Genomic DNA, 24,927 nt, shown 5'->3' with positions numbered 1-24,927 from the left:
CATTTCAGCCACTTTCTGCTTATACCGGGGGTCTAGTAGCGTGGACACCCAGTACAGGTCGTTCTCCTTCAGCCTTTTTATACGAGGGTCCCTCAACAGGCACGACAGCATGAAAGACCCCATTTGCACAAGGTTGGATGCCGAGCTACTCATTTCCCGTTCCTCCTCCTCAGTGATGTCAATGAAGGTATGTTCTTCCCCCCAGCCACGTACAACACCATGGGTACCAGATAGGTGACAACGAGCACCCTGGGATGCCTGTTGTGGTTGGTCTTCCTCCTCCTCCTCAAAGCCACATTCCTACTCTGACTCATCTTCCTCACAATCCTCTTCCAGCGTTGCAGCAGGTCCAGCAAGCGATGCTGAAAAGGCTGTTTCTGGTGGTGATGGTGACCACAACTCTTCCTCTTCCTCTTCACGCTCATCTACGGCCTGATCCAGCACTCTTCGCAGGGCACGCTCCAGGAAGAAAACAAATGGTATGATGTCGCTGATGGTGCCTTCGTTGTGACTGACTAGGTTTGTCACCTCCTCAAAAGGACGCATGAGCCTACAGGCATTGCGCATGAGCGTCCAGTAATGTGGCAAAAAAATTCCCAGCTCCCCAGAGGCGGTCCTAGCACCCCGGTCATACAAATATTCATTAACGGCTTTTTCTTGTTGGAGCAGGCAGTCGACCATAAGGAGTGTTGAATTCCAACGTGTCGGGCTGTCGAAAATCAAGCGCCTCACTGGCATGTTGTTTTGCCGCTGGATATCGGCAAAGTGCGCCATGGCCGTGTAGGAACGCCTGAAATGGCCACACATCTTCCTGGCCTGCTTCAGGACGTCCTGTAAGCATGTGTACTTATGCACAAAGCGTTGTACGATCAGATTACACACATGTGCCATGCACGGCACATGTGTCAACTTGCCCAACTTCAATGCCGCCAACAAATTTGTTCCGTTGTCACAAACCACTTTGCCGATCTTTAGTTGCTGCGCAGTCAGCCACTTTTCCACCTGTGCGTTCAGGGTGGACAGGAGTGCTTGTCCAGTGTGACTCTCTGCTTTCAAGCAAGTCAAACCCAAGACGGCGTGAAACTGCCGTATCCGGGATGTGGAATAGTACCTGGGGAGCTGGGGGGGGCCGTTGATGTGGAGCAAGACGCAGCAGCAGAAGAGGACTCAGCCGAGGAGGTTATGGAAGAGGATGCAGTAGGAGGAGTAGAGGAGGTGGCAGCAGGCCTGCCTGCAAGTCGTGGCGGTGTCACCAACTGGTATGCAGAGACACGCATTCCATGCTTCGCAGCCGTCAGCAGGTTTACCCAATGCGCAGTGTAGGTGATATACCTGCCCTGACCATGCTTTGCAGACCAGGTATCAGTGGTCAGATGGACCCTTGCTCCAACACTGTGTGCCAGACATGCCATTAATTCCTTTTGCACAATCGAGTACAGGTTGGGGATTGCCTTTTGTGAAAAGAAATCTCATCCAGGTACCTTCCACTGCGGTGTCCCAATAGCTTGTATGGTAAAAGCTGGCGGGCTAATAGTACAGACAAGCCAGCTGTCAGACGCCGGGCAAGGGGGCGACTTTCTGACATTGGCTTCTTACTCTCAAACATGTCCTTGACAGACACCTGACTGTGGGCAGGTGAGCGGGAACTGCTCAAGGCGGGAGACGGAGTGGTGGATGGTTGAGAGGGGGCAAGGAGGACAGCAGTGGTTGACGTGGCTGAAGATGCTGGACCAGGAGGAGGATGGCGGCTTTGAGTTTGCCTGCTGCTTGTACTCATGTGTTGATCCCATAGGCGTTTGTGATGTGCGATCATGTGCCTACGCAAAGCAGTTGTACCTAGGTGGGTGTTGGACTTCCCACAACTCAGTTTCTTTTGGCACAGGTTGCAAATGGCATTGCTGTTGTCAGAGGCAGACACACACAAAAAATTCCACACTGCTGAGCTCTGCAATGATGGCATTGCTGGTGGTGGACACAGCATGCGTTGATTGGCGTGCTGTCGGGCTGACCCCGGGTGCCGATGCATGCTGTCTGACTGTGCCACTAGCTCCTTGCGACGACCTCCCCCTGCTTCCAACTCATCTCTTCCTCCTCCTCTCTGTCTCCCCATCTGAACTTTCCCCCTGTTCTTCTTCTCTTCTAGCGGGCACCCACGTGACATCCACGGACGCATCGTCATCATAAACCGCTTCACTTGTATCTGACAACTCAGCAAAGGAAGCAGCAGCGGGTACAACATCATCATCTTCACACCGTACGTCCATGTGTGTAATGCTGCCTGACTGAGACATATCCCTGTTATCTACATCCTCTGTCAATAATGGTTGCGCATCACTCATTTCTTCAAACAGATGTGTAAATAACTCCTCTGACATACCAAGTGAAGCGGCTGTGGTGCTAGTGTTGGTGGTGGCGGCAGGCGGGTGAGTGGTATCTTGAGAGGTGCCCGAAGCTAAGCTGGAGGGGGATGTTGCGTCAAGGTTCTGAGCGGAAGCTGTAGAAGATTGGGTGTCCTGTGTTAGCCAGTCAACTATGTCCTCAGAACTTTTCAAGTTCAGGGTACGTAGCCTCTGAAAACTGGGCATTATTCTAGGGCAAAAGGGAATCACAGCACCACGACCACGACGGCCCCTGTGGGGTGGCCTGCCTCTGCCTGTCATTTTTTTTTCGATTAGTGGTACTATGCGTGCAAGCTACTTTGACACCAGATATGAGTGGCACTGTGAACTGGCAAAGGTTGGCAGAGTACACGTTGTAGGCCTGACACACAGACGCTTGGAGACAACTAACTGCTATTCAATCTATAACAGTGAAAAAATTTTTTGTTTTTTAAATGCATGCTATTGTGACACCAGATATGAGTGGCACTTTGAACTGGCAAAGGTTGTCAGAGTACACGTTGTAGGCCTGATACACAGACGCTTGGAGACAACTAACTGCTATTCAATCTATAACAGTGAAAAAAAGTTTTGGGGTTTTTAAATGCACGCTATTGTGACACCAGATGTGAGTGGCACTTTGAACTGGCAAAGGTTGGCAGAGTACACGTTGTAGGCCTGACACACAGACGCTTGGAGACAACTAACTGCTATTCAATTTATAACAGTGAAAAACTTTTTTTGGTTTTTAAATGCACGCTATTGTGACACCAGATAAGAGTGGCACTTTGAACTGGCAAAGTTTGGCAGAGTACACGTTGTAGGCCTGACACACAGATGCTTGGAGACAACTAACTGCTATTCACTCTATTACAGTTATTTTTTTTTTTTTAATGCAAGCTATTGTGACACCAGTGAGTGAGTGGTGGCACTGGGCAAGTGGGCACAGTATCCACTGTGGGCCTGACACAGAAGCTGGCAGACAACTAACTGCTATTCAATCTATTACAGTGAAATATTTTTTTTAAATGCAAGCTATTGTGACACCAGTGAGTGAGTGGTGGCACTGGGTAAGTGGGCACAGTATCCACTGTGAGCCTGACACAGAAGCTGGCAGGCAGGCAACTGCAATTACATTACACAGAAAAAAAAAGCAGACAGATGTTCTAGCCCTAAAAAGGGCTTTTTTGGGGTGCTGTCCTTACAGCAGAGATCAGATGAGTCCTTCAGGACTGTAGTGGACACTGTATACACTAACCTAGCTATCCATTTCCCTATCAAATCAACAGCAGCTACACTTTCCCTCCTCTCACTAAGCATGAATCTAAAATGGATGCTGTCCAGTAGGTGGGAGGGTCTGCTAGGGAGGGTGTGCTGCTGATTGGCTGGAATGTGTCTGCTGACTGTGAGGTACAGGGTCAAAGTTTACTCAATGATAAAGAATAGGGGGCGGACCGAACATCGCATGTGTTCGCCCGCGGTGGCGAACGTGAACATGCTATGTTCGCCAGGAATTATTCGCCGGCGAACCGTTCGGTACATCACTACTAGAGATGAAGGCCCTTCTTTGAGGAATAATACTTATTGTGAAGTTAAGTGATCCTAAAAGTGACTAATTTCTTCCTGTTGCAAGATCCATGAGTGGTGCAGACTTTGATAAAGGTTAAAATCCTGTCTAGCTTTTCTGACGCAGGCTAGCTTGCATGGACTATGAATTTAGTGTAATACCCAGGAAAGTTATTTTAGTGCTGGGCCCTTCTGTTTTATCTGGGGCTACCGGAACTCCCAAATGAAAGCATGTATTGTAAGCTGTGCGGACTGTAGTTATGTGGTTCAACTGAGAGAAAATCGTCAAGGTAGTGTATCACGACTGGGCATCTGCTTTTGTTAAGTAAGTGCCAGGTCAAAGTTAATAATAGCTTGTATAGCATCATCTATTTTTGCGTTTTGTAGAGAGAAATCCTCTGAAGGTATTAATGCATTTAAACTAGAGGTAGTGGAAGAGTAAGGGGCTGAAAATGAGTCTCTTTGTATTAAAATATTTTTCTGTAGCTATTCCTAGAGCTTTAGTTCTCTAAGAGGTTAATGGTGGTGTAGTGAAGGGCCCTATCATAAAATCATTTTCAATTTCTTTATTGCGGAGTTCCTGTACACTTGTTGAATATGTGAGTGCGGATTGTAGGTTTTGGCATTCTAGAATACATGTGGGGAGTGCAACAAAGCCAGTGTGAAATCCAGTAGTGAAACCAGAGATAAGCAATTCAACAAGATGGGAAGAAGGATGATCAGTCAAGTAATGTTGCAAATTAGGTACGTTTATTAGAGTCAATGATTTTGGGGGGAATAATTTTTTCAGACACATAGTTTTACCGTGTGCTCTGAAACAAAGTGAGCAAACGTGAAGGAGTCTGCAGGCGCTGTAACTACATCCCCCCACATTAAAATTATTACACACCTGAGCTTTCCCAAGAAAAACGATCGGTCTTCCTAATTTATCTCTTATCTCTCTTTGAGACAAATTATGTTGATACTCTGTACTGGCATTACTACTGTTTTAAGTCCCGCAAAATGTCTGCAAAACAACTCTGTGTCTAATTGGCTCCAGTCAGTTGGAGTGACACAGTGGATCTTGCTGAAAAGTACTTATGATAGTCGTAGAATGCATAGCCTGCATATTTATAAGCTAGGTCCACCAGCTAGTGCAAGTATAAATCCAGTTCCCCTCTACAGTGGGGAAAAGAAGAGCAAATAACGTCCCTAAATAATCCAAAAGCTAAAACAAACTCTGGAATATTTAGTTTCCTGTTAAGTCTGGGGTCTCTAGACTTCATTACCATGGAAGAATCACCAAATGCGTATGACCTGTTTTCTATTATATCATGTGAATCAATGAGGAGAGAAGCAAAATTAACATCTTTACCTTCTAATATGTCACATTTTAGATTTTGTGGGATAAGATATACTGGGTTGAGGATATTAGTGCTCTTAGCAGGTAAAGGATCAGAGTTAGCTCCTGTACTTGGTTCTGGCCGAGCTATGGGAAGTTGGACATCAGGGATGCTTGTTTGGTTAGTGGATTCCAGATTATCCAAACGGTTGTTAATAATGGCTACAGAGGCCACCAGAGAGGATACCATGTTATGCAGTTCTGTCAAACTACTCTGGATATTACATTCAGAACAGACATAAGTGGCAGGGTGTTGGCTTCTTGGTGACATTTTCAAGATTTAAGATAGATTGGCCGTGACAGGTGAGGCCTTGTCTATGACACAATGCAAGGCACTAACTATGCGTTGGGCGATTGGACTTGTACCTCTGAGCGTGAGGATGGGCGTTGGCCTTGCAGGACCACTCAACTAAGGTGAAAAGGCATATGAAGAAATTATTCCTAATTGGCAAGGATTTCTTTAAAGGTCACTTCATCTTCATTTTGTAATATTAAAAAATGCACCTATATTTTTAACACGTACTTGCTAGTAAACTGGTAGGGCTTATTTAAGTACTTGAGCTGTTTATTTCCTTAGACCTAAATACAATTAAATATTATTTTTTTATAATAGAATAAGATAAGATGACACCCCATGTGCCCCTGAAATATATTGAATGAGTTATAGCCTTAGTCACCCAGAAGTAGCTATAGACCAAAGACGTGAGATTATTGCTAAAAATTTAAGAAGTAAAATTGTACCAAGGGAGGAGAGAGAACTTTTAAGAAGAATGAAAAATTACTAACCAGATTTTTTAGTATTTAGGTTGCAATGGGAGAGCTTGGACTTGTCCATGGAAAGCGTACTAATCCTGAATATCTATTTATGGAGGGAAAACAAAAAGGCAGGAACATGTCGTTTTTAAATGTAGTTAGTTTAGTTTAGTTTCTTATAAACAGATGAATGACTGAGAAAAGAGAGAGGGAGAGCGCAAAACTAGAGACCTGCCTATTTATATAATCTCTGTGTTAAGCTTTATAACTGGATGGCGTCATACCAAAACCTGTAACCATATTATTTTGGAGGTAAGGGGAAACAGAAAAGAGAGAGAGAAAAAAACCTTTAATCTATTTAACTTGAACTGGCATAATGCAAGTTTCAAAATGCTGTTATATTCAATTAACTTATTTATTTTTAAATAAAAACTTTAATACAAACATCTAAAGGAATACATAATATTAAAAAAACAACAACCTGAAATCCATGTTTGAGAAGAATATTAGCATTATATGAACAGTTCTTTAATTATGTGAAACAGATAAAATGCATATGAATGAATTATGCAAACATATTGAAATGACAGAGACTGAACCGAAAGATATTATGAATGGAAACTAATGTAACATTCTGTAATGAAAATTAAACTTATGAACAGTTTAAGCGACCTAAAACGAAACAGCATAATTATAGTATAAAATAAGAAATTCACACAAATAATAGTCGAACAGTAATGCATGAAACCCAGTGAATTAACATAGTGTTAATATTGAAAGTACCCAGAAAAAATAGAAAGAAATGGGATCCGTGTGAAAATGGATGTAAAAGGGAATAAACACCACCTCCACACTGATAATATGGAAAATAACTTAGGTATAAATGCACAAGATAACCCACGAATGCCATTCGTATGCTTTCACCCATACGAATGATGTATCAGTAGAACACATTAACGAACAAAGCAGATTAAAACATGAATTCCTCTATTTAAATGAACGGAGAATACAAACGAATTGACGTGAATTGTATGAGACAAACGTACGAAATGATAGGTGTTTGTATAACCGAACTACTTACAGTTTGTAGAATGTATGTTGCCAAGGGGCCGTGTTCATGCGAAGGTCGTGTTCGTTTTTAATACTCATAAAATTGTACAAAAGTAAATTGGATGGCTGTGTTCGTAAGGACGGACGGCTGGCGGGCGGAAAGGACGTCAGAGTCTTTGCAAACTGGAAGCAGAACAGAAGAACTTCCGAAACGGCGACGACAGGGAAGCTGGGGTTACTGTGTGTTTAAATAGGACAAATAACCTCTCCCACAATTTCAGGCATATGCCTTCCACATATATATATATATATATATATATTTATACATATATATATATATATATATATATATATATATATATATATATATATATATATGTGGAAGGCACTACAAGAAAGCCTATGACACAATGCCACACAAGAAAGCCTATGACACAATGCCACACACCTGAATACTGGAATGCTTGGCTCTCTACAAGGTCAGCAAGACAATAAGAGTCTTAATCAATATAAATAGGACAAATAACCTCTCCCACAATTTCAGGCATATGCCTTCCACATATATATATATATATATATATATATATATATATATAATTATTTGTCCTATTTATATTGATTAAGACTCTTATCGTCTTGCTGACCTTGTAGAGAGCCAAGCATTCCAGTATTCAGGTGTGTGGCATTGTGTCATAGGCTTTCTTGTAGTCAATCCAGGCTGTACACACATTGGTCTGTCTGGTCTTAGAATCCCTTGTGACTGCTTGGTCTACCAGTAATTGGTGTTTTGATCCTCTGGTGTTGTTTCCAATCCCCTTCTGAGTATTGATCATATATTTACTCATATGCCCTTGGTTCTTGGAGGCTATGATGCCTGACAGAAGTTTCCATATTGTGGGGAGGCAGGTTATTGGTCGGTAGTTGGATGGTGCTGTTCCCTTTATGACCAGGGACTGACAATTAGCCAGTCAGGGTGGGAGCCTGTTGCTAGTAGCTGGTTCATTTGTGCTGCTAGGCATTCGTACATGTCACGGGTAGCGGTACGGAGACTAGGACCCCTGAGTGCCTGATGAAAAGATGAGACTTCAGCATGGAAGTGGATTATCAGGGCCTGGTGCAGGGTAACCACACGCCCCCTGGTGCTGAGCACCAGCGTTTGTGCGGCCACATACCAGGGCCTTGATGCAGCTACTGCGGATCCCAAGAGCTAGGAGCTTAATATGCAGACCTCCCAGGACCTGGATAGGGGGACTCTGCAGCAGACATGTATCCAGTACAGAAACAAGGCAAGACTAGAACAGGCACCAAACTAGAAAACAAGACAAGACTAGAAGAACCCAGAACCGGAGCAGGACAGAAAGCAGAACCCAGAACATGTGCACAAGACATGAGGGAAATATGAACAGGGCAGGACAGGACTGTACATGAACTGGGAATACAAGACAAAATAAAACAAGACCAGAGATCCAAGACAAAACAAGAGGAGACATAGCTAAGTACTATATATGTAAAACATTGGAGATTAAATATACAAAAATGACCAAGATGTATGCAGCCCACCACTGCGGCAAAGTACTCCAATTATGGTGGGTTCCTATCTGCCTAGATATGCATGACTAAATAAACAATAATAAAACACACACAGCACTTACCTGCAAGAAAGGGGCAGAGGACTATAAGCAACTGCCTGTAGGAACCAACTGAAACAAAAAGGATAAATGGGAAAGTAACGGGTGTGGCAACAAAAAACAAACATTTAAAGGAATACAAGAGACTGGGAATTCCAGGTACGGAATACAGAAATGAACCCAGAAAACCCAGCATAAAGAAAACCAGACATGGAATAGAAAAGCAGAAAAACCAAGAAAATCTAAACAAGAATTGTAAAAGAGTACACGATACCAGAAGGCCAGACATCTCCGCAGAACAGAGCAGGATGTGACAGTGCTGCGCTGTTAACTTCTTTATCCAGTAGTTGTGGATCATGTCATGTCCAGGGGCTGACCAGCTCTTCATGTGTGCTGCTCTCTGTTGGATATCTTCAACTGTGATGATGACTAGTTCCTGTTCTGGCAGCATGCAGTGGTCTTCTTTCAGGTCTAGTAGCCACTGGTCCTCGGTGTTATGAGATGCTTCTTGCATCTCATAACAGCCACTGGGGCTCAGTGTTATGAGAGGCACAATAAGAACCTTCACCAAGAACTCAATGGGCAAGTGGAAAACAACTCTAGAAGTCAATTCCAGGACAATAACTCAAGTGAACATTAAATGTGGCATGTACCAAGTTGATGCACTATCCCCAATGCTGTTCCGAATAGGTTTCAACCCCCTCAGACAGATCATCAAGAAGAGTGGATACGGATACAGGTTTCAAGAGTGGAGCTACCATCAGCCACCAACTCTACATGGACGAAATCAAGCTGTATGCCAAAAATGAGTGAGACATTGACTCACTGATCCACAAAACTAGGATATACAGCAAAGACATCGGAATGTTGTTTCAGACTAGAGAAGTGCAGGCGGATGATAGCAAAAAGAGGGACGATGATCAGGACAGAAGGAGTTATAGTTCCAGAAGGCCAAATAGAAGATGTAGAGAACAGCTACAAGTACCTGGGGGTACCACAAACGCATGGCAATCATGAAGAAGAGGCAAGGAGGATAGCAACATCCAAGTTCCTCCAAAGAGTCAGACAGGTCCTGAAGTACCAGCTCAATGGCAAGAACAAGATCCAAGCCATAAACACATATGCCCTACCATTCATCAGGTACCCAGCTGGAAAATTAACCTGGCCAAGAGAAGAACTGGTCACCATGGATGTCAAGACCAGGAAACTACTCATTATGAATGGAGGATTCCAGCCGAAATCCAGAACCAAGAGACTGTACACCTGCCGGAAGGAAGGAGGTTGGGGCCTGATGAGTGTCAAGGCCACAGTCCTGGATGAAACACAGAGCATCCACAAGTACATCACGAAAATGGCTCTGAAAAATGAACTGCTAAGAGAATGCCTGAGACTTTCACAGATCGAGTATCCTGAATAAAATTGAGGTTCCTTGGCAAGACAAACCTCTCCATGGGGTGTACCACTGGCAGATAGTGGATGTGACTCACATGACAAAATCCTACAAGTGGTTGGAAAAGGAAGGACTGAAAGACAGCACTGAGGCATTAAACCTAGCATCACAGGAGCTGGCACTCATCACCAGATCATTATAAGCTGGAGTCTACCACACCAGGCAAGACCCAAGGTGCAGACTGTGCAAAGAGGCCTCTGAGACAGTCCAGCACCTAGTAGCCGGATGCAAGATGTTAGCAGGAACAGCATACACGGAGAGACACAACCAAGTTGCTTGAATTGTGTACCGAAACATCTGCACAAAATATGGATTGGACCTGCCTGAGTCCAGATGGGAGATACAACAAAGGGTAGTTGAGAATGACAGGGACAAGATCCTGTGGGACTTCAAGATCCAGACAGACAAGCAAGTGCTAAAGTAATAGAGGTCCAGGCACTCCTTGGTTCAAGACAGGCACTTTATTAGGAACCACAACAGCAACGTTTCAACCCCAAAAGGTCTTTGTCAAGCTGAAAAAGACCTTTTGGGGTCGAAACATTGCTGTTGTGTGTTCTACCATGCATATAACCAATTATGGTGAATGCAGTCACTGTGCTAATTAATACTCATTTATTAGCTGATATTTTCCATTGCACTTTAAAGTCAGTTATAATTTCTATTGTACTCCTCTTTAATTAAAGTATATTTGTTAACTAGAATTGTCATTTCTGCAAGTCCAGCTATATTTGTTATATTTGCATGCATGATTCTGTTGTTGAAGGAAACAATGGTCAAATTCCATTGTTAATGCATTTTATAGATAATGCATTAAATTACGCAAAGCATAAAAAATACATGCCTTCAAAGATCCTGATGTCAGTGTCTGCTCAACCCCTCCCTGAGAAAAAGAGACTCAAACATCATGTGCACCATCTAATTGTGTCCCATAAAGAACAGAGATTAATTGTAAAAGTGATTTATCTCCCTGCGCACTGCTTTTAGTGTATACAGTTCAGTCCACAGTTTTGTGTATTGTGTGTTGTATTGAGTGTTGTGCAGCTCTCCTCCCGAGACACCAACCTCCCATAAAAAAGACTGACATAGTAAAATCCTTCTTATAAATTGTATTAAATTTACACAGAAAAGAGAAAGTTAAATTTACTTGTTTGCTATTTCAGAGCCTAGTGGCACTTGCAGCTGTGTTATTTTTATAGATTATTGCATTTATTATTAATAATTAGTAACTATGAGGGGGCGGAGCCTGGCAGCCATCCTGTACGGACGCCATCTAAACTTGCTCTCCCATAGCCAGGAACAATCTGTCGAATATCCCCTACACCAAGCACCATCAAGCAGCGAAAAGTAACCGGTGTTGATCAGCGTTCCCTACTGCATCGATAGATGCCTTTTTTCCAAACACCCAAGCAGCACAGGCAAAGGCACAAATACGCGGCCTACCGCGCATCGCCTATCCAGGGCCTGGAGGCCTACCTTGACGGAAGCCTCCTCGAGTACCACGCACCCAACCTGAACCCGGACACCACGGGTATGGGCCGCCGATCAAACAAACCCGCGGCAAGCGTGACCACACAAGCCAGGGATATTGGCGAGATGTGGCTTCGACCAGTGCAAACCGAAATGGCGCGCACCACACATCGCCCTCCTCCCGAACAAACATCCGAGCCTGACCGCGAGGAGCCGACTACAAACATGACTCCCCTGGCGGATCACCCACAGCCGCATGAGGCCCAGGATGTCTCGGCCCCCACGACTAAAGGAGACCTGAAAATACTCTGGACCAACATACAACAGCTGCTGGCGGCTGATGTCGCCATGGTCAAAAAGGACATACAATCGGTCACAGAGAGAGTTGGAACAGTAGAAGCTGACATTACCACCATACATGACACAATGTCCACCCTTCAGGAATCGATTCAACGCCTACAGGCAGAGCAGCATGTAGTAGCCGGACAAATTATGTCACTGGAAGACAAACAACGCCGGAATCACATCAAAATCGGGGGCATCCCAACCGCAGTCACAACTGAGGAACCCAGGGATGTTATCCTGCGCCTGGCGACAACATCAGACAAGATCCAAATAATGACCGCTATAAAAGGCAAAACACCTCTGGCCTTTGAGGGCTCTCAGCTCTCTTTCTTCCAGGATGTCACCAGAGCCACATTATTGAGGCAAAAGTCATTCGAACCTGTGACACAAGGCCGGCATCGCTTACAGATGGGGAAACACGGGCGCACTACTTGTCCACCACAACGGGATAGCACACCATCTCACAACCCCAACTGGAGTGCCCACCTTCCTGAGGACACTGGAATTACAACCCCCACAACTCACCTCCATGACCACAAGCCAACCGGAGAGCTGGGAGCAGGACGACGGCTCCACTCACGACCAATCAACAAACAAGTCTCCGGCACCTACCACTTGACCCCGAGCAGGGACTGAAACCAGGGGCAATATCCATTACAGAGCGGGGACTGCCAATGTGAGGACCTGGTACCCGTGAGAGAGAAGGGGTAACCCCCCCTAACCATTCACTCCCGTGACTTTGTTCCCATATAAATGGCACCGCTGCATTTCCCTGGGTTTCTTCCTCTTATTTTTCAAGTTTTCTCATTTTCCATGTTTTTTTTTTAAAGTTGAGCTGTATGCGAGCCTCGGTGCTCCCGTGCTTTCATTTTTTCTTTACTTAAAATTTTAATTCATATGTATTGTTTAGTACGTTATAATCCTCTACAAATATGTCATGAGGCACACCTATGCTACAGCCACACACAATAGAGAGATCACAGGCGATTACTGTTGAATCTCGCCACTCCGCCCACCCCCCGTCATCCCCAGGGTTACAGGGGACACACTCGATGCCGCACAGGGTGCATCGCATTCCGGAGCAACTTCCACACTAGTCAGCTCACGAAAATCCACCAAGTTCCACTAGCGAGTACACACAGGCATCCAAAACCACATACCTGCACTAGCCTGAATTACAGACATACAACCCACACACCTGGAGTATCCCAGGGGAGTATTAATTCACCCTACCAGAACAACCACAACACTACCCACCCCAGGCATGTCACGATACCCATATGCTAAAAGAAAATGTGCTTAAAAACTGAAATATGAATGCTTACGCTAACGCATGTACCTGCTTGCTCCCATTTTACAACAATGCTCCGAACTGTATTTTGTAAATTTGTAAACTTGTAATACCGAGCACAAAAAATAAAGAATTTAAAATAATTAGTAACTATGGCCATCAGACAATATATAAAATGCATTTCAAAACCCTTAAAATAACTACTAAATAACTAAATACTTGTATTAAGAAATGTTCTTCTGCAGGTGAAAATTTCACTAGAGCAATCTGAAGAGTTAGAAGAGGAGCCCTGTACGGACTGTCAGCGTACTAGCTGTCTGTGTGCAGATGCAAGTAAAACCTTCTATTGGAACCTGAAGGCCACGAAACTGGGTGAGAAGTCAACCTAAATCTCTCATAACACAACCAAAACTAGCTTTCACCATGTTAGGCCATAATTAAAAAAACTAACTATTAACGATTGGCATGTACTTAAAATATATCTTCTATATCTCCCTGCTTTTATAATTCTGTTAATTGTATCTCTTTCTTTTTTCTCTCTCTCTCTCTCTCTCTCTCTCTCTCTCTCTCTCTCTTTTGTGTCCTCTTTATTAGGAGAAGTGAATATAACTGTCAGGACAGAAGCTATAGATACCGAAGATTTCTGTAACAATGAGCTGCCTATTGTTCCTAAACAGGGGAGCATCGACATTGTGATTAAACCACTTATCGTAAAGGTCAGTTTATTGCAAGTGTTACTTTGCAAACTTAATTATGGGATAAATAAATCACTAAATTTACTCTGAATTAGGCTGTGTTTTCAATTTATAAATCAATAATGAGAAACACTATTATTCTCTTCTCTATATATTCACCTGGTTTATGTCTGCTCTCAGCCTGGAGGCATTCTAGAGGAAAAATCTCACAGCTCCCTGATCTGCAATAAAAAGGGTGAAGGTAGGCAACCATAAATGCATCTATAAGATAATGTCAGACATTTTGTGATTAAATTAATGCCATATTGTACAGCGGCAATGCTAAGCGAACATGCACAGTTATACTGTATAATATGTCCATAGGGAGCCCATCTTGCTTGCTGGAATTTAAATGAACTTCAGCAATTTTCAATGAATAGAAAAAAAAAGTTTGTGTTCTGTAACCAGATTGTAAAATGTGGAACCCTATACACTGCCTGAAGGACATCCAGGGCATTCCCTGATCATCTCGCTAACATCAGACACACCTTTTTAAGTTTCTCTTTCTCTAACTAGACATACTGGCTTTCTACTGAAAAACATCCACTTCATTTTTCCAATTCCTAACTTTTATACCAACTTCCCCTATGGACATATATCTTCTAAAGAACAAAAAAATCCTACAGCTAATGGATATTATAATTGGTTTCATTTTATTTTTTACTAAAATATATATCTGGAAAGCAATATAATTGTATTCCTAATATTAAGGAATTATATAGCTTTTTATTAAGTTATAAATTAGATGATGCCTTAAATATATAGAACTGCAGACTATATCCTTAACGCACATTAATTAATTGGGTAATTTCCCTTTAATTTATAATATTCACATTGGATCCCAGATGTATTATTATTATTATTAATAGACATATCTCTATTAATTATCTGTAGTGAATAATAGGCAGGAATTAGACCATTGAGATGTGATACTATTTTTTTTTTTTTAATTGTTTAATGTAGATTAACCATAGTTAAAGGAATAAGTTTTAATCGTATTGCTAGTAGCAAGATGTAGCAAATTAGTTTGTAATAGTCTGCTAATCAATTGATTTTTTTTTTTCGTTTAATTCTATAGTAGTTAAATAGTTTAAGTGATTTTTAAACTGCTCAGAATGTAAATGTACAACCAATGAAATATCCATTATGTAATCATTTAACTGTATATACTGCCACGAGGACTGACCTTTGGTGAAACATTGATCCCAGTTTTACATAAGATCAATAAATAAGTTCTTGGACCTGTGGGCTTGTGGGTCTTGTCTGACTCCGAGCCTTATTGAATGTGGAGAAAAGATAACTTGCATATTGAAAATTGCAAAGAAAAATTAATACTATACACTTCTAAAACATCTAGTTAAGTAAAGATATTTGCTTGGCTCCAAAAAGATATGAGAAATGTCCTTTGGTTTCTACTTTTACAAATGGTGGGCATTTGCAGGGTCATTTTTAGCTATTGAGGTGCTACGTTATCCCATAATAACACAGGTCCATTAAATAAATTCCAATTTGGAAATCTAAAATTGAGATGTCTGCAATATGACCCTGTAACTTAGCAAAATAAATCTTTATGAAGAATGATTAAACTCATAAGGTGTAAAAACACACACTTTTGATCATCAAGTGCTCTGAACTAAAATTGGCCAGAATGCAAGTGAAATGTGTTAAGTTCACTCCACTTTGAGGTCTCACGGGTTTGTTGGTAGGTTGGTAGTTAATATATAAAAAACAAAAACAAAAAAAACATATATTTTATAAAAACAACAGTGAGCACTATATTTTTTTATTCTACCAACAAACCTGTGAGACCCCAAGGTAGGGTGAAAACCATCATGAGTCACCATATCTAGGTGGAATTCCTCTGCATGAAAGCACTTTGAAGAAGACACAGAATATCCCAAGGCAGTTGTACTGCCCAAGTGCATTCAAAAAGAGCTACTTTTGCTCTGCAAACTGTAAGTGCAATTCTATTTGTTATTGTTCTACTTTACGTAAGATATACTACAATATATTGTGCAGTATTTTTATGTTTTACATATACCACTAACTCTGAGAGTACACTTACCTTAACCCCTTAAGGACACAGCTTCAGAAGCTGGACATACCCTTAAGGACACAAGCATTTTTTGCATTTTTTGCTGTTTGTGTTCAACTGCAATTTGCATCTCTCTCATTTATTGTACCAACACATATTATACACCGTTTTTTAGACAACAAAAAGGGCTTTAATTTGATGTGACCTATACATGTATAAATTCTCATTTATTAAAAAAAAAATGCAAAATAATGTGGAAAAAACAAAAAAAAACATTTTTTTTCCCCACGTTTTGGCAATAATAATGTGTGCATAATATGTACAGCTTAGGAAAAGTAATTCAAAATCAATTCATTTATGTGTCTTGATTTACAAAGTACATAATATGTGTAGGATTTCAGTTTATTTTGAAAGTTACAGGTCACAAACTACAAGGTCTAAAATAAAATTTCAATGTGAAACAATTTTAGAAGTTGGTATGTTTGTCTTGGAAGTTTATTACCCATTACAGGAAACAAAATTGCCACACAAAAGTATATATTTATATAAAGTAGACATCACAGGCTATTTACCTAAGGTTAGTTTGACACTTTTTGCATAGCCATTTCACCGCCAATCTCTGCTAAATATTGGAGTAAAATTGTGTTTTTTCTCTATTTTGGCATATTCACATATAACAAGGTTTTTGTAATGTGTATTTCGTAAATCTAGTGTGTGCTATCCCTGTACAGAACCCCATATTGTGTTCAGCTACACAATATTGTATACCTTTGCCCCCATTGTATACCTTTGCCCCTATTCTGTGAAGCTACAGTGCCATATAGGAGACCATGCTATTTCAGTTTCTATAGTTGGAATTTTCATAGATGGTCATATGTCTGAATTTGTGGCATTATAGCCATTTGACTGTTCAAATAACCCCATAAAGGCCTTCCATTTGAGAAAGCAGACACTCCAGGCTATGTTATTAGGCATATATTATACCTTAACCACCATGTTTTCACCAATTTATTTCAAATTTTGTGGTGATAAAAAAAAAATAATTTTTTCTACATAAATGTTGCATTTTCGCTGGGTATTTCTTACATTTGATAAGTGCCACTGTCATAAATTCCCCCTAAGTATGCTCAGTTACCTCTTCTGAGTAAAACAATATGTGAAAGAGATGTGATAAGTTCAGGTTTTTAAGTGTGAATTTACATGTCATGAAATTTTCCGTCATGCGTCCTTAAGGGGAGTGCTGCAATGACGGAAAATTTCCGTCATGCGTCCTTAAGGGGTTAAGAAATATATAAAGGTGCTACTCCCTCTATTTAGTTAATCACTCTCTTCTCCCCAATTTAGGATGTTGCAAGGTGAAGAGATCTTGTAAATGTGTCCGTCATGCCCAATGCACATTTCAAGCATCCCCAGGGAGAGAACATTGATTGGTTAGATCAGGGTCTTCTTTCCAGTGGGTTTTCAAAGCATAAGAAAGATGAAGCAGGAAAATATGAAGAATGAAACTGATATTTTCCTGCTTGTTTTCAGCCTACCCAGTGAGACAACTGTCTCATTCAAACCTAAAGCTTTTGAAGGAGACAGTTGCCTCAACATTATCCATGTTCATTTAAGTAGATAACTTTGGAGGTCTATTTTAGAAAAATATATACTTGTGTGTGGTAAAGTTCAGTTACCACTATAATACTTATATGCAACAATTTGAAAACTTTATTCTAAAACATTATTATGCTTATTTTAGATAAAACCTCTATATTTTGGCATGTGTTCATGTCCTTGATTAGACTTTTCTATGCAGAAAAATAGTCTAGAATTTGCCTTTGGCGATTAAATATCATACCTTGCACTAATTTATCTTTAAATTCTAGGTCAGTATAAAAGGGAAGATATCTCACTGAAGGTGCCTGAGAATACAATTAAGGATTCTGTGAGAGCTTACGTAACCGTTTTGGGTAAGTGGAAACTGCATCAGGAAGTATGACTGATTGGCTGAAAATTTCTCAGAATTTGGGCATGATAAGAATAGAAGTGCAAAAATAATTTGAGCATATTTATTACTTCTATCTAACTCTCATCTGATAATTTACTAATCGAATTTGCTCTGTACTTGTAACTTCACTATACCCATCAAACAGTGGATGCATGTTGATGTGTTTTGAATATGAAGATCTTCAAAGATAAAAACTTGCATTAGGCTATTTGTATTAAAGGGACACTATAGGCATCCAGACCATTTCATTTCATTGAAGTAGTCTAGGTGCATTGTCCCTGTCCCCTTTACCCTGCATTGTAAAACATTACAGTTCTAGAAAAAAACTGTTCATGTTCATTAGGTTCCCATTCGGTGCTGATATTTTAGGAGGTGAAGTCGTAGCCAGCTGGAATAAGGTGAGTGAATTCAATGGTTATTTAACCCTTTGATTGCTGCCATCTTCCTCTCTCTGTTCCTCTTCAGGTCCTGGCACATGCACTAGAGTACATCATCGAGGTCTATGGAGGATACAGGGAGACTGCAGGAGCCTCCATACACAGAGTCAATTTCCTGCATCCATCGCTGATGACGGAGGTTGGAATTGACACTGTAGCTCCTCCCAGAGTCTAAAAAAGTCAGCCTCAAGAAATATACAGAGACAATGTAGCCTTTACTTTGTATTTTTATATATCTTGACTGGGTTGACATTTCTGTGAGATTCCAACACAGTCAAAATGAGTATTTCATGAAATGCTATATTTTTATGAAATATCCATTTTCCAGGTGGTGACATTGCCACTTTAATAAAATAGCCTATGTGTATAGATCTTGCTACTTCCAATTCTCTGCAAATCAGGAATTAAATCACTTTTGTTTCTGTTTATGGAGCCTTAGCTACACCTCCCCTGGCTGTGACTAACATACCCTGCATGAAAGCATGGTTTCCTTTTCCATCAGGTGTTAACTTGCTTTAAATATGTCACGTCTAAACATTTGTTATGAAGGAACACAACTGCAGATTTCTTATAGTTTGAATATTTATTATAAAAAGTAAAAGGTATTGACTTTAAGTCCAATTACAGGTACTGTAGCTTTAATTAATAAACGATAACTGAAGTCCACAATTACAGGCACTGTAGCTTTAAGTAGTAAACGATAACTGAAGTCCACAATTAAAGGCACTGTAGCTTTAAGTAGTAAACGATAACTGAAGTCCACAATTACAGGCACTGTAGCTTTAAGTAGTAAATGATAACTGAAGTCCACAATTACAGGCACTGTAGCTTTAAGTAGTAAACGATAACTGAAGTCCACAATTACAGGCACTGTAGCTTAAGTAGTAAACGATAACTGAAGTCCACAATTACAGGCACTGTAGCTTTAAGTAGTAAACGGTAGTAATTTAGCAGACACTGAATCAGAAAGAGTCTCTTAGTAGTATTAATGAATTAGGTGATAAGAAGTTACAATAGCTGTTCCATAGACTTTAACTGAAGCGATACAGATGCAGCTAACTGAGATAAAGTATGAGTTGAAGTTAGCTGTAACGGTTTTGTTTTATCGAAGGACTTTGAAGACAGGAAATAACAGCTTTGAAATGCAACGCTTATCACAGAGGTTTTACTTAGCTTCCGGCACATAGAACACTGGTTCCCGAGATCTCCTCAGAGGCGGTTATCAGGAGTGAAGAGAGTTCAGCTTTAGTCGTGGATGAGGAGAGGTGAAGGGAACGTGAAGTCTTCCAGTCCGGTCCGGTAACCGAGGGCTTTCACAACGATGTTGTAGCCGGTTCGTGAGTACGGAACGTAGTTCAATAATCCAGCGTCGATCAGCTGGTGCGGTCGGATTAAATGGGGAGACCGTGTCATAAAGGGGTGTGGCTAAGCTCCGTGGAACCAGGAAGTAAGAGGATACCATAGTTAAGGCATGACAAAATATTATTATCTCTTGCTCTTTAAATTGAGCTTTAATCACGAACAGGTGATTAATTCAGTGTTTTGGTAGCCATTAACAAATCCAGAGATATGAAATTCTAAATTAAACAGACTGTGCAATAAATGAAGAATAAACATTAGATCTCTTTTTACAGGAAGTGATCAGGAAGGCTGTGCAAGTCACACACAGAGAGGTGTTATTAGGGCTGTAAAAGTGATTTAAATCATAAATGATAGATAACAGAACAGTGAAATTGCATAGGCATGGTCAATACATTAAAACTGCTTCATTAAGCTAAAGTTCTTTTGGTGCCTATAGAGTCCATTTAAGTGAAGAGTTTGACACTATTGTTTGTCTTCTCTGTTTGTTGTATATCTCAGTGGATAGACAGATTGAATGTCTTTCCATTTGGTATTTCACTTTATATAATGCACTTTTGTATCTTAGATGTTTTTCATATATTTAACTCCGGCCTCCTTCTTTTCAAAGCACTATACAGATTTACCTCCTACGAATTAATGCTCATGTTACATATAGTTACATAATCCCATAGGCTGAAAACAGACATGCCTCAATTAAGTTCAGTCTTTCTCACACTTTTTTTTTCATATTAGTCCAAAAGAAGGCAAGAAACCAAGTTTGAAGAGCTTTGCAATTTTGCAGCAAACAAGGGAAAAATATTTCTCAACCCTAGAATGACAGTTAGATGGGTCAAGAAGCTGTTACCCCACCTATTAAAAAGACTATACCCCTGAATATTATTTGTATTCATATAGTTGCCATTTAAACATTTGTACAACCATTTCCTTTACCTTAGACTAAATCTCCTTTCTTCCAGTCTAAATGTTAAAACAATGAATTTATGTGGCGCAAAATTAGTGGAATAATTTTATCTTCATTTATTTGGGGTTTGTCGTCTATAGGAGATCTGATGGGAACAGCCCTGCAGAACCTGGACAGATTGCTGGCCATGCCAAATGGCTGTGGGGAGCAAAACATGGTGCGCTTTGCTCCCAATATCTTCATTCTACAGTATCTTGAAAATACTCATCAGTTAAATAATAAGATCCTGAATAAAGCCAAGACGTTCCTAGAAAGTGGTGAGGAACAAGAACAACAACATTTTCTTTGTTTAAGGTTTTTGTTTTTATTTTATTCTCAATTGTCATAACCTTGTTGTATCCAGCTATCTTTGCATTTTATGATTTTGGGTCCATATTTTGTAAATCATAACACTGATAAATAATTTACTTAGTATTATTATAATGGGCCAATAGATTCTACAGATGTACAATTGGTGGAATGACAGACAAGTAGTTGAAACTAGACAAGATAGACACACAGGAACAGTGGGGTTGAGGAGTCAGCTTGATGAGCTTAAATGCTAGAGGTAGTGGTGTATAGTGACACAAAGGGTAAGGGTAGAGTAGAAAACTATGTTGCTAGAAACTTATTCATTGAGGGGTTGAGTGTTTTTTTAATGACAGTTGCAGTAGAGGAATCATAGTGTGAGGAGGGAAAGCTGTTAACAATTTAATTGATATGCTTTCCTGAAGAAGTGAGTTTTCAATTATTATTTTTTTGAAGGACTGGAGACTGGGTGAAAGTCTAACAGAGAAGGGAAGAGAGTTCAACAGGAACAGTGCAGCCCTAGACAAGTCTTGAAGGCAAGGATCAGAGGTGGGAGTATGAGCAGAGGATAGATGTAGGTCTTCGGCAGAGCATAGTGGCCTAAATGGGACATTCTTGTGCATTAGAGAGGATAGGTAGGTTGGAGCATTGTGTAGAGATTTGAAAAACAAAGTTCCAGAATTTTAAATTGAGCCCTATATGTAATGGGAATCCAATGCCGGAACTGACAAGGGTAGGGCATGGGAAGTGCGGATCGACAGGATGATGAGTCTCATCTCCGCATCCATTATATATTATAACATTATAACAGGCAAGTTGGGATCACATGAGACCACAGATAAATGGATTGCAGTAGTTAAGGTAAGAGAGGATAGTGGCATGGACCAGCATCTTAGCCGTGTGCGGCGTTAAATAGGGGTAAATATGAGCTATTGTTTTGAGATTAAAGCAGCATGATTTGGTAGTTGAGAGGACTTGAGGGCCAAAGGAGAGGTCGGAATCAAGGAGAACACCTAGGCAGCGAGCCTGCGATGTATAGCTAATGGTGGTGCTGTTGACTTGGAGGGAGAAAGACAGTGGGGTAACAACACACGAGGGAGGAAAAACAAGACGTTCTTTTTTGGACAGATTACGTTTAAGGAAGTGAGCAGCCATCCAGTCAGAAATAGCAGAGAGTCAGTCAGAGACACAAGTCAAGAGGGGCGATGAGGAGAGGACAGATAGATTGCATCGTATCTGCATAGAAATTATATTGGAAACCAAAGTAGCGGATAAGTTTACCAAGGGAAGCAGTATAGATCAGGAACAGTAGTGGACCATGGACAGAGCCTTGGCGAACCCCAACAGAGTGGGGTTGTAAAGAAGAGGTCGAGTCACTGAAGGAGCGCTGAGAGAGGTAGGAAGAGCACTAGAAGAGAGCAGTATCTTGTAGACTGAGATTACAGAGTATGAGAAGAAGCTGTGATCAACAGATGATCAACAGTGTAAAAAGCAGCAGAAAGGTCAATGAGAATTGGGATAGAATACTGTCCATGGGATTTTGCAGCGATTAGATCATTGGATACTTTGGTCACCGCTGTTTCTGCAGAGTGATGAGCGTGGAATTCAAAAGCACATGTGTCATTTCATTTATTGATTGTTTTAGGGTACCAAAGAGAGCTTACCTACAAACATGGAGATGGATCATACAGTGCCTTTGGGAAGAATGATCAGGAGGGAAACACATGGTAAGTGATTAATTACTCAGGATAGGTTAGTGGGAAAATATACTAATTAAGTAATAAGGCAGTCATATTGCTCCAGTAAAGAAATCTCTTTTGATGAATTTACATAGTTACATAGTTGCATAAGCTGAAAAGAGACATGTGTCCATCCCTAGTTCAGCCTTCCTTACACCTGGTTTTTGCTGTTGATCCAAATGAAGGCAAAAAACCCAGTCTGAAGCGCTTCCAATTTTGCAACAAACTAGAATGGCAGTCAGAATTAACATAATGAATATTATGTTTTTGCAAGTATGCATCTAGTTGCTGTTTAAACAATTTGTCTCATTCCCCACATATTAAATAATTTCAATAATTTCTTCTCACTTTACTTCTTCCTACAGGCTGACTGCTTTTGTAGTAAAGTCTTTCAGTAAGGCTCGTCCCTACATCTTCATTGATGAAAGTCATCTAACTCATTCTTTTACTTGGTTGAGAAACCACAGAAATGACAGTGGCTGTTTCCGTAATGTGGGAAAACTCTTCCATACCTCAATGAAGGTAACAAAGGCATCTTTAAGATTGCAAATATGTGGAAATTAAAGAAAACAATGAGAAATGTATGAAATACTATCAGAGTATAATTTTTGAGAAAATAATAGGAATACTTTTTAGAGATAGATAGTGAAATGAAAATATCATATTAAACAAATGCAAAAAAGAAAAGATAGCATACATTAGCTCAATAATCACATGTAGACAACTAACTCAAAATTAACTGCAAAGTAAAATAAGTAACCAATTCCCTCAGATAGATGGCCATAGTCAGAGGAATGAAACCAAGTTCGTATGCTTATATAAATAAGAGGTCCTTTTAATGTTTTCATAAAGGGCTGGAGTCTAGGGAGAATGTCTCATGGGATGAATTGCATCAATACAGGACGGCTATAGAGAAGTGTTGGCAGGAGTTGGAGGTGCAGGCGTTAAAACAGGAAAGGCAATGGGGTCAATGGAAGAGCAGAGAAAATGAGAAGAATATATGTATATATATATATATAAAATCCTCAGAAACAGAGAAATCCAATGCTTACGAAGTGAAGCAGCATAAGAAATACATGGTGACAGTGAGACTCACTGGAATAGTGGCTAAAATGTATACCTTAATGGGTGATTTTATATTTAATGTAATCATAAATATTACAATTTAAAGACATAACGTTTTACTTTCCTTATTAAAGGAAAGGAACATTTTCCATTGCCGGTTACATGAAAAAGTAACAAACTAAGTAAAAAAAGAAAACTGAAATAAATAAATGTAAATAAATCTTACTATAACTTATTTTCAATGGTGGATAGTAACCTTCCAAAGTGAATATCCTCTTTATTGGTTGTTGTGATTGCCACCTTTTGGATTTATTCATTCCCAAAAGGGGTTAAATGGTGGTGGAAATTCATTAAACTAATAAAGAGTTTACGATTTTTTGGATTAAACCAAATCGATATTGAAACTAATTTTGAATTCTGGCTTAACCAAAACTTGACTGAACCCAGGCAAACCAAAATGAAAATTCTGTCCATTTACATCTCTAATAGATATTAGATACCTTTACTAGCGCATGTAGTTTAATTTGTATGATGACGATTGTGTTACAGGGTGGAGTGGATGATGACATTTCTCTTACGGCTTATGTAACAATGGCTTTGTTGGAGTCAGATGTACCTCCAGACGTAAGTTATTCTTGAGATACCTAGGTGTCTCAAAAATGCATGCTCTGCTTATTGGCTATTTAATATAAAAAATGAAGGGTCAATTATTGATGGCCCAACTCTGTTGTTTGTTTGTTTTTTTTACTGGTGGTGAAACAAATTTATTCCAAATTGATGCTTGATCACATTTGTCCGCTAATACAAAAGAATAAATACTGCAATACTGCTCCATGGTAGACAAAAGAAGCACAACCCCATTCCCTATTTGTTAGATGGGATTGCTTTTTTTCTGTTCAAGAGAGATGATTTTATGTGGGGGTGCCAGGGGGTGTAAATCCTTTGCCTTCTGGGAGAAGGCATAAGGTCTTACTAGACATACTATCAAGGTCAGACTATCTAGTGTA

The 24,927-nt window shown here is 40.4% G+C and overlaps 1 protein-coding gene across 1 annotated transcript in view; it reads left to right on the top strand.

Moving 5' to 3' along the window:
- LOC134575463 (alpha-2-macroglobulin-like) overlaps window positions 1-24,927 on the top strand; it is a 260,467-nt gene that overhangs the window by 53,565 nt on the left and 181,975 nt on the right. The window contains exons 20-24 of the mRNA XM_063434756.1: window positions 13,555-13,681; window positions 13,904-14,025; window positions 14,185-14,245; window positions 17,947-18,030; window positions 20,909-21,085. Of these exons, the coding sequence (XP_063290826.1) occupies window positions 13,555-13,681; window positions 13,904-14,025; window positions 14,185-14,245; window positions 17,947-18,030; window positions 20,909-21,085 (571 nt within the window). The remainder of the gene's footprint in view (window positions 1-13,554; window positions 13,682-13,903; window positions 14,026-14,184; window positions 14,246-17,946; window positions 18,031-20,908; window positions 21,086-24,927) is intronic.

This window comes from Pelobates fuscus, chromosome 10 (assembly GCF_036172605.1).
Source record: "Pelobates fuscus isolate aPelFus1 chromosome 10, aPelFus1.pri, whole genome shotgun sequence".
NCBI lineage: Eukaryota > Metazoa > Chordata > Amphibia > Anura > Pelobatidae > Pelobates > Pelobates fuscus.
This window is presented reverse-complemented; position numbering and strand designations above follow the sequence as displayed.